This window comes from Artibeus jamaicensis, unplaced genomic scaffold (genome assembly GCF_021234435.1).
Source record: "Artibeus jamaicensis isolate MK-2021 breed Jamaican fruit bat unplaced genomic scaffold, CSHL_Jam_final contig_1715, whole genome shotgun sequence".
NCBI classification, from domain to species: domain Eukaryota; kingdom Metazoa; phylum Chordata; class Mammalia; order Chiroptera; family Phyllostomidae; genus Artibeus; species Artibeus jamaicensis.
The window spans coordinates 1,738,285-1,749,723 of NW_026521335.1; the positions used below are offsets into that span (position 1 = coordinate 1,738,285).

Genomic DNA, 11,439 nt, shown 5'->3' on the forward strand with positions numbered 1-11,439 from the left:
CCTCAACAAAATATTAGCACATCAAATATATCAAAAGATCATACACCGTGATCAAGTGGGATTTATTCCAGGAATGCAAGATTGGTACAACAATCACAAATCAGTAGATGTGACACACCACATAAATAAAATGAAGAAAAAACACCATATAATCATATCAATAGATGCAGAAAAAGCATTTTATAAAATCCAGCACCCTTTTATGATTTAAACTGTTAGCAAAGTGGGAACAGAGGGCACATACCTAAACATAATAAAAGCCATATATCTGACAAACCTACAGCTAACATCATGCTCAATGGGCAAAACTAAGAGCATTTCTCTTAAGAGTGAGAACAAGACAGGGATGTTCACTTTCACCACTTTAATTCAACATAGCACTGGAAGTTCTAGCCACAACAAGTAGACCAGAAAAAGAAATAAAAGGCATATAAATTGGAAAGAAAGAAGTAAACTGGTCATTATTTGCAGATGGCATGATACTGTATATAGAGAACCCTAAAGATTCCACCAAAAAAAAAACTACTAGAACTGATAAATGAATTCAGTAAAGTAGCAGGCTACAAAATAAATATCCAGGTATCAGTTGAATTTTTATACACCAATAATGAACTATCAGAAAGTGAAACTAAGAAAACAATCCATTTACAATTGCAATGAAATATAGAATACTTAGAAATAAATGTAACCAAGGATATAAAAGACCTGTATTCAGAAAATTATAAATTAGTGAAGAAAGAAATTGAAGAAGATACAAATACCATATTTTGCCATGTATAGTGTGCTTCCATGTATAGTGTGCATCCATGTTTTTGGCCCAACTTTCAGGGGAAAAAACCCTTTCATTTTAATTTTTCAATTCAATTAGTTATTCTTTTATATTTAGAAACAAAACTGATTACTGTTTTCTGGGGTATTTTTTTACATATAGACATCATTATTGCTTTCTAGAGTTATACTTTTAATGCTTAAGCATAAATAAAATAATTAAAAACATGTACATAGATATGGAATTAGTACTACCTGTGTACGATGTGCATCCATATTTTCACCTAAAAAAAAGGTGTGCATTATATATGGCAAAATATGGTCAATGGAGGGATATACCATGTTCACAAAGAGGAAAAAATTAACATCATTAAAATGTCCATACTACCCAAAACAATTTATAAATTTAACACAATTCCCATAAGATATGGAACAATTCCAAAAACTTATATGGAACCACAAAAGACCCCATAGCCACAGCAATCTTGAGAAAGAAAAACAAAGAATCATGTTACTTAATATAAAACTATACTACAAGGCCATAGTAATCAAAACAGCATGGTATTGGCATAAAAGACATATTAATCAATGAAACAGAAATAAACTCACACCTTTATGGTTAATTAATATGTCACAAAGGAAACAAACATACAATGGGGTAAAGACAGTCTATTTAATAAAAGGTGTTGGGAGATTTGGACAGATACATGCAAAAAATGAAATTAGACCACTTTCTTATATCCTACACAAGAATAAATTAAAAGTGTATTAAAAACTTAAATATTAGACTTGAACCCATAAAAATTCTAGAATTTAGGCAGTAAAATCTCAGGCAATTCTCAGTGATTTTTTTCTGTTATATCTTTTTGGCAAAGGAAACAAAAGAAAACAAATATGACTACATCAAATTTAAAAGTTTTTGCACAGCAAAGAAACTGTCAACAGAATGAAAAGACAACCCACTGAATGGGAGAACATATTCTCCCATGATACATCTGATAAGGGCTTAATATTCAAAATTTATAAAGAACTTATATAACTCAAAAAAAGCAAACAATCCAATTAAAAAATGGGCAAAGGACCTGAATAGACACTTCTCCAAAGAAGACAAACACTTGGCCAATAGGCATATGAAAAGATGCTCAAAATCACTAGTCATGAGAGAAATGCAAATTAGAACTACAGTGAGATATACCTCACACTTGTCAGAATGGCTATTATCAATAGTCAATGAACAGCAAGTGTTGGGGAGGATGTGGAAAAAAGTGAACAGTTGTGCACTGTTGGCGGGAATGCAGATTGGTGCAGCCACTGTGGAAGTTTCTTCAAAAAATTAAAAATGAAAACTTCCTTATGACCCAGTCATTTTACCTCTGGAAATGTATTTGAAGGAACCTGAAACATTAATTCAAAAGAATGTATATACCCCTATGTTCACTGCAGCATTATCTACAGTAGCTAAGGTTGGGAAGCATCCCAAATGTCCATCAGCAGATAAAGGGACAAAAAAGCTATGGTACATTTGCGTGGTGGAATACTACTTGGCTGTAAAAAAGAAGGGCATCTTACTTTTTGTCAAAGCATTGATGAATCTGGAGAGTATTATCCTAAGTGAAATAGGTAAATCAGAGAAAGACAAATACCATATGATTTCACTTATATGTGGATTATAATGAAAAAATATACAAACAAACAAAATAAAAACAGACTCATAGATACAGAGAACAGACTGACAGGTGTCAGAGGAGAGAGGGGTTAAGGGGCTGGGTGAAAAGGTGAAGGGATTAAGCAAAATGCCCCTCATAGACACAGACAAAAATATGGGAATTACCAGAGGGAAAGGGGTGTAGGGGCAGGTAGAAGAAGGTAAAGAGATAAATGGTTGTGGAAGGAGACTTGACTTTGGGTGGTGATAGTTTAGAATTGTACACTTGAAACCTGTATAAATGTATTAATATCAGCCCAATAAATTCAATAAAAAATTTAAAAGCACAAAAATTCCAAATTAAAAAATTTATTTTCATGTTTGCAGAAGCGCTTTGTAGTACTCTTACATCATTTAACTTTTGTCTAATTTTTCAGAAAGACAACTCCTGAAAGGGAAAAACCACATTCATCAGGTAGGCTGAGTGATTTTCATGGTAAAAGCTAAACATTTCCTTCCTTTATCCTTCCCTAGGTATGATTACTCACACAAGTCTCCCAGACCTTTGTCAGCTAGTCCCTGGGCTTTTTCTCCCCCTTCTTTACTTGAGATGCATCAGTATTTGACCTTTTTGTTATTAGCTACTGGAGAATAATTCTGTACATGAGGATGCTTTCCTGGGCACATGTGTGTGCCCACTTAGCATAATACTTAGTTAGTATTCACTTAGCATAATACTCTCCAGATTCACTCCCTTCCCCCAAATACCTCCTCTGAACCATATAATGGATCACAGACTAGAGCCAGGAAACAGACAATAATATGAAGCACAGATTTATTAGGGGAGGAAATAAAACAGAAACTGAGGGAGGGGGAGCTGGGGAAGGAAATGAAGCAGAAGCTGTGCATCAGCCTCTGGTGTCCCTACTAGCCAGGGTGGAATCCTAGAAGAAGCCCAGATACATTTCTTGCTCTGGGACATGGATACAGCATAGCTGTGGTCAAGCTGAATGTTGGAAAGAATGAGGCCTTCTCATGTCCACCTAGGAGAGAGTCAAGGTAGGGTATAAAAGACTTGGAGGCAAAGGGGGTCTCAGTGGGAAGAACTTGTGATAGTGCTTCACTGGACCCCGAGTTGGAGGAGGTGGAAGGAGGAAGGATCCATCTGGTAGTCTGGGTGGCAAGCAGGTTTTATTCCAGTTGATCTTTACTTCTGTTTACTCTTGGGGGTTTGCTGGGCCAAGGGGCATGTCTGCTGGGCAGGGACAGAGATGCCCTTGGGTGGACATTGCTTCTTGGTCTGAGGAGCACACGGATCCTTGGTTTGGGGTACACATGCCTCTTGACATTTGACAGGTGGTGGCTGACAGGGCTGTTTCATCTGTTGCTGCTGGATCTTCTGGGACAGGTGTTGCTGCTGCTGCTGCTGCTGCTGCTGCTGCTGCTGCTGCTGCTGCTGCGAAGACATTGCTGCAGGAACAGGTGATTCTGAAAGAAACCCAGGCAGGGACACCATGAGAAGGGCTCCCTCTATCTCTTCTCCCTTCTGAGACCCAGAAGAGTCCACCAACCAAGAAAATGGTAAGTGATTAATAGCCTCAAATTGGTTAATGGATTGATTCACATGCACCCATTGTGATCCTCTCCTCTCTTTTTCTTTCTTCCTCTCTGCTCTTTCATTTCCTATTTTCCTGCATCTTCCCATGGACTCCTCACTTAACTAAATACATTATTTCTAAGTCTTACCAGGAAATATGATGGGTGTCCTGAGTTGATGATTAAAAGGTAGCTCAGATATTTTACAAGATCAAGGCATGGGCTGATAAGTCTGGAGTGTCTACTGGTTGCCTTGGGTAGAGCAATGAGTGTGTGCAAGATGGATGGGCACAAAGAAGAGGCAGTCTGTGTCTTAGGGAAACGTGTGTGTAAGTGATGGGTTGGAGAAACCCCGTTCCAGGTACTCAGAGGACTGAGTTCTAATCCTAGCTCCACCCCTGACTCACCATGGAATGCTAAGGCAAATCATTTAACCTGGTGGTGGGATAGTGGTTTTAGTCGCCTATACAGTGTATATAAGGCCAAATAAATCACTGGAGTTAAGAGACTTATTAGGAAGATGTTTTACCAAGAGGCAGCCTGGTTCAGGGAAAAGAGCACTGGCCACTCACTGGGCAATCTGGACCCCATGCCCTTATTTAGAGGATGCTGATTGAGTAGATCTCTGAGGTCTTCCAAGCTCTGACATGTGTGTCTGATTTTCTTTGTAGGCAGCATTCCTAACCTTCTAAATTTGTGACTAGAAATGGGAAGTATAGTTTCAGGTAGCAATCATGAGAGTGAGACAGGGTAGCTATATAATATTAAATATAATATATAAAATATGATTTCTGCAAAACTAAAAGCAAAGCTTGAAAAGCTTATTGGTAGTGCCAATAAGTGCATGAGAAAGCTTTGAGGAAGGATCAGCATTGCCATCAAATGCTACATCTGTAAATATATCCCCTTCATGGAAAAGATCCTCTTGCCAGGGAGCTAAACCCCAGAATCAGGAAATTAGTCACACCTAGCAATGGTACAGAATGGAGACTAAATTTCCTAAGTAAAGATTAGTGTGACATTTCCTTAATTGTCACGAGGCTCATGTCACTTCTCTGATTAACCAAGAAAGATGAGGAGCTTAGCCTAGCAGCTTCCTTCCTAGCAGTTCAGGAAGGAGGAAAGGGCTCCACAGATCACTGGAAAACAAATGAGTTCCTACTTACCAGAGCCACAAGCCGGACCCCAGGAGAGGCTGAGCAAGGTTCATAGCCAGTCACTGCTGACAACCTTATAAATGCCCCCAACCTGCCCCCCAGCACTTGGCGTGGCCCTGCTCATCACCTCCCAGGGAATTCTTCACCCACCTGTCCCACCTGCACTTCCTCCAGGGACTTGCTTTACTAGACTAGACTGTTTTGATGGAAAACACCCACCAGATATTCTAACATTCTGTGTCTCATCTCTGTCTACCAGAGCTGACTTCACCCACCTAAGGACTTTGCTCAAAGTCAGGGACTCAAGATCTTTTGCAATAGAACAAATCTGAGGATCCATAAAAAAATGCTAAGGAACGAGACAAAAAAGAGGGGAGTATGGCCTTGGGGCACTTCATTTTGCTGCCATTCACTGCTAACTCACTGATGCCTAGCACTGAGATCACCCCTTACCCATTGTTTCATTGTATCTTTAGAACCCCTTTAAGGCCCATGCCATTGTTACAGCTTTGCTGTTGAGAAAAGTGAGGCTGGGAAAGATCCCATAAGTAGTAAGCAGCAGAGATGGGGTTTGAACTTAGATGGGAAGGATTCCAAGAACCCAGAGTTTTAAACATTATAGAGGGAGAAGTCAAAAGTCTAGCCACAGGATCTCTTGCCCCTAGCCCTGTCCTGCTGCACAGTGCTTATGGGTTTCCCAATTCAGCAGGGACCTTTTGCATAGGATTCTGTGTGACTTCTTGAGCACAAGCGGAAGGTTGTGAATGGTGCCCCTAAGCTTAATCAACATGGTGCTGTGTCCTCAACCTGTCTACCAGGAGTCAGAACTGGTGGGTGTTAGTGGTGGTCAAAGAGGGTAGTATAGAATTTGGCCTCTGGATTAGGGCTGTAAAACACAGAGTCCCAGTTCAATTTGATTTCAGATAAACAACAGAATTTGTTTAGTGTAAGTATGTCCCAAATACTGCATGAAATATACTACGAAATTTCTTGTTGTTTTCTTAAATTCAGCCATAACTGGGCGGATTGAATTTTTATCTGCTAAATCTGGCAACCATATTCAGATGGGAGGAAAGAATCTGGTCCTCCAGTCGGCCACCTAATGCCTGGGGTTGGGAAAGGCAGGACTGCTCGGGGATACCAACTCCCTTGGGACCACTGCTGGGAACCTCAGACCCACATGTTCACTTTACAGATTACAAAAGTAGACCCAAGAACATTAACTGGCTGCTCAACATGTAACATACAATGGAGTTGGGTGAGGGCCCTGGCCCAAAACTCATTTCCACTCTATCACAGTGACTAGCATCTCCTTGGTGGACAGGTGACTGTGTCTGGGGGAACCATGACTAAGGATGTCGCCTGAGCTTTCTGTCATAGATAGACCTGATATTGCTCATTTTTCAGGGTTGGCTACTCTTAAAAGCTAACCCCTAATTTCCTCTCCAGGCCATGTCTCCTCCCCTTCCTCCTCCCAAGTCTATCACCTTCAAGAATGGTTCTAGATTCTGGGCTCTGCATTCCATCTTGGAGATGAACATCCTCTCCACCTGCACCCTCACTTCCGCACTCCCATACCACTGTGTTCATCCTGGTGCAGACTCTCCAAAAGGGAAATATGCAGCAACACAGAACTGGCATGGATGGAAATCAGAGCGTTCTCAGGTGCCTGACCCCTAGAAGGTGTGAGTGTAGGTGTGCCATGTATGAGGGGATAGAAGGCGACATCCCTTAAGTTTCAGTTACCACTGAGACTTACTTGGTCAGTAAACAACTTCTGCTTAGTTTTCAGAATTCTAGCTAATGATAAAACTTGGCTTATAACATAACTATTATCTCAGAGGATACTGCAGGGTTGGTCGGGTTAAAGACCTAAAAACATGGCTGGCCTTGAAGGGACCATGCCCTCTAGGTCATAAATATCTAAGTTACCATCAAATTTGTATGCATCTAACACATTCAACTTTTCAAAACCCTGACTCAACTTCCCTGATGGCCACATTATCCCCATTTTATAGAGAGGAAAAGTGAGGGCTGGAAGGGGGACATGCTTTGCTCAAGGTCACAGAGAGGTTAATGTCATAGCTGGGGTTGGATCACAGGTCTCCTGACTTCACAGCTGTTTTCAATGAGCTGAAGTGCCATTGGGCCACTGGGCTGCTTCTCGGCAGAGGCTATGTTAACGACAAACTAGGGAGCTGGTTCTGGTGGTTTCTGTATCTTGCACTAGTCTCCCTTCCTCTTCCCTCCCTGGCACTCAGGTGTTCTCTTTCCCACCAAGCCTGTCTTCCCTCTCTTCTCTAAGAGACCTGAACTGATCCCTGGTCCGTGCACTGACAGGCACAGGTGCATCTTTATTAGTCATTAAACCTCATAAAGCACCTCCATATACAGTTTTCACAACACTCTATGAAGAAAGCTAATTGTATTATAAACTTTATGGATGAAAAAACTGGCTCTGATGGTGGCTGGATCCAGAATCCAGAAGAGAACACTGATCCAAGTCTCTTAAATCTGTAATGACTGATTTCCAGATGGAGAGGACTATTCTTTTGAAAGAGGAAGGAGGAGGGAAGCCTTCCTGGCACCCCTGGACTCAATCACTACATGTAAAAACTTCTGCAGGTATGGAACCCTGGGAAGCCAAGTGGAATGATGACTTTGTAGCCCCTGCTCCCTTCCCCCCTGCCTAGCCTGGCCTTGGGACTATCATCTGGCCACCTGGAATTTTGCATCTGCTCTCTCATCCTCTAAGGACCATGTTGTATTGAAACCAGAAGGCTAGGCTCTGCATCTTTCCTCTTTAGGGAGTAGACACCTGATAGCAGGTGTGTCCCTGTGACTCCATCAGGGAGGGGAGGCAAGACTCATTGCTGTGGGTGAATCAAAGCTTGAGAAACCCCAGCTCCACCCTTGCAAACAAACAACAGGGTGACTGAGCAACAGAGATGGGACACTGGGATGGGACCCTGCCAGAGACAATGTGAAGAAATCATCTATTTCTCTATCTAGACACATCCCCACCATGGCATTTTGTCTCTGGGCTTTGGGGAAACAAGGGTTGTTGATACCTCCATCTGGAAACACACAGAACATATTTATTATACTGTTTGTGGGAATGAGACAAGAATAGACAGAAAAAGAGCTCTGGGTTGCTCCTGAGAGACTTTTAGTTTGGAGGGCTGTGTATGGCAGAGAGGACCAGGAAGCTTTGGGGCTGCCGACATTCTCGTATTTTAGCTGCTTATCCAGTAAAACAAAAAAATAAATCTGGGCAAATTATATCTCATTTTAAAAGTCATAATCCTGTCAGATTTGATTCATCTTAATTTCTGATTGATGCTTAACCAGCAGTCATGGCTTAGAACATTTTAGTTTCGAGTTTCTCCCTGCACCAGTTACTTAACCTATTAACAAACCCTTCAGAGGATGCTTCATTAAACAGATCTTGTGACCTTTTCTTAATGTGGGAAATCCATCTGCACCATGAATCACTTCACCCTCTAATTTGTTTACAAGTAAGATGCTCAGATACTAACATTAGGTATTCTGTATAATAGCATTAAAAGCAGATCCTTGGAGAGAAGAATGAGATGATGAGTGTCCAGAAATATGTGATTAATTTATCTCCTCCCTCTACTCCTCATCCCTCTGTGATATGTTTCTATAAGACCCTCAACAGTACTGGGAGTTTTATAGAAGGAAATGAAGTGCTGAACCTGGTGGGAAGCTAGTTCCAACAGAACACCCATAGATTGTCACCTGTGGAAGTTGAAAACTGGCTATGGAAGAAGAGTGGTGAGTGGGCAAAGTGTCTTTTTTCTGGGAATATGGCCAAAGTCAGCCTCTTGGAAGTCATGTGGCACTGAAACAGAGTCACCCTGTTCTTAACATGACACGTATAGTTAGAGACATAGGAAAGGGACCAGGGGAGTAAAGAAATAGTTCACTTGGATCCTTGGCCCTCACTGGCTGTCAGATCTTGAGCACATTCCTTAACTTTTCTGAGCCTCAATTTTTCTGTTTTCCAACATGAGGAGATTGGCTAACATTTTCCCTAAGGATCCATTAAATGCTAACGTTCTGTAAACGTATGATTAGGCCTGGGAAGGCAGCCATGTTTCATCCAAGTGATATTAATAGTGAGCTGAGAGCACTGAGGTTGTTGTGTTCAGGCTAAACTGGAAAGAGCACTGTAATTGATTAGAGACTTCTGCTATGAGAGGGCTGAGTGGCTACAGGTGAGCAGGTAGTTCCCCCCACCTCGTTTAGCCTAACATAGGGAGTGATGTGCTAGTATTTTTAAATGAGAATAATAGTGAAGCCCTTGAAGGACAGGGGGTATGAACTGTTTAAAAATCCTGCACAAGATAACATCACCTATAATACCCATTTTAGCTCCTGCTTTTTCTTAACACAGCTGTTAAGGGTATTTATTGTTGTTTCTAAAACCTGCCTCATGCTTTCTTGACTCAGATCACTTCATCTGTGATGGCCTGCTACTCCCAAATTTCCTAGGGAAATTCAAGGTAATTTTTAGGAACTATTTAATATGTTACATTTTTCCATAATCTCTTTCTTTGGTCTTTCCCAACAGATATTACTCTTTGGCAGACCTTCCACAGTATTTTATTTATATCTACTTGAAGCACTTTTCATATAATTTTTGACTTTATATACATATAAATGATGAAACTATCTATTTATTTATTTATTTATCTTAGCATTAAATGTAAGTTCCTTGATGGTAGGAGCTTTTCACCTTCATCATGTCATCATGTACTTTTATCATCTATCCCTTCATACTAGCCAAACATATATTGTATCCACTCAATAAATATGAACAAATGAATGCAAAAATGAATAAGTGAATGAATTATAAATGAATGAGTTGAACTGAATTTTAAAACCACTGTTAGACATTTTGGTCTTACAATAAGAACCAGTGAAGTGCCAAGACTCTTTCTTGGCTAATGCATCTTTTCTTTTTTCAATATTTTATTTATTTATTTCTAGAGTGGAAGAGAAGGAGAAAGGGAGAAAAATATCAGTGTATGGCCACCTCTCATGTATCACCCACTGGGACCTGGCCCGCAACCCAGGCGTGTGTCCCGACTTGGAATTGAACCTAAATCCTCTGGTTCACAGTCCTGCACTCAATCCACCGAGCCACACCAGCCAGGGCTAATGCATCTTTTCAAGTTCAGGTTGATGCTCACCCTCTCAAAGTAGCCCTTTCTGTTTATTACCACCACATACATTGTGTTTCTCTGAAACTTGAAGTTCTATGTTGAAACCAACCATTACCCATAGGAGGCCCTTGTGCCTGTGTGTGTGTGTGTGTGTGTGTGTGTGTCTTTGTACCCAGTCAAACTGTTAGATTCTTAAGGGAAGGAAGGATGTTTGGAATAGAAGTTACCCCCTGGTAAAAATTGGTTTGTCCAGCTGATAGACTAGCTAGTCAATGAGTGGGTGGTACAATTACTAAAGAATGTTACTGAGTGAGTGAGTCAGAAAGTGAGTGAAAGAAGGAAGGAGTGAGTGTGTAAATAAGAAGTGGGCTCACAAACTAATTGACTGACTGGCTAGTTTTCTGAACTGACTGACTGGTTGAATGATTGACCAACTGACTTAATGACTGTTTGGATGACTGGTTAGCTGGCTGGCTAGCTGTTTGGATGGCTGATGGGTAATTGTGGAAAGCAGAGCCTGTTTTAGTACAGCAAAGAAGGCCCATTTGGGGACATGGGACTAATGGCATAAAACCAAAGAGACTGCTCTGTATAGGAGTCCTTAGGAAGAGTATACTATGAGCTGGACAACTATTTGTTAATTTTCTTTCTTTCTTCTCCTAGGAGTCCTCTGTGATCTCCATTCCTGGTAAATTGAGTTCAGTGGATGTAACCTCAAGCAAAGACCAGCTGGAGGCAGCCATGGGGGAACAGTAGTTTCCTTCCTGGAAGAAGATGGTTGGGGAGAGAGGAAATTTCCCTTTCTGGCACTGCTCACTAGGGAGGCTGGTTGTTCCCTGTGGCTTGGGCCCTGGAAGTGCTGAGCTGGGGCTCAATCTGTCCCTCAGGTTAGAGAAAGGGACCTTTGTGATGGTGGCTGAGATAGGAAACCAAACCAAACAGACAAATTAGCAGAAACCACAAGCTGGGCCAGTTTGTCCAGTCAATGCCCACAGGTCTCTGACCACAGAGATTTCCTTGGGGAAGTGGCTACAGAAGGCAGCAGACAGGGGCTGCCAGACCTAGTCTGAGATAGTGCCAG

General features: G+C 41.3%; 1 protein-coding gene across 1 annotated transcript; it reads right to left on the reverse strand.

The window, feature by feature from the left end:
* Positions 1 to 3,620: 3,620 nt before the first annotated feature.
* On the reverse strand, positions 3,621 to 5,193 carry SPRR4 (small proline rich protein 4). The gene is made up of 2 exons (XM_053670002.1): positions 5,176 to 5,193; positions 3,621 to 3,901 (listed from the first exon to the last, which is right to left on the reverse strand). The coding sequence occupies exon 2, from the start codon at positions 3,879 to 3,881 to the stop codon at positions 3,621 to 3,623; it is 261 nt and encodes an 86-aa protein (XP_053525977.1). The 5' UTR covers positions 3,882 to 3,901; positions 5,176 to 5,193.
* Between the last annotated feature and the right edge of the window lie 6,246 nt (positions 5,194 to 11,439).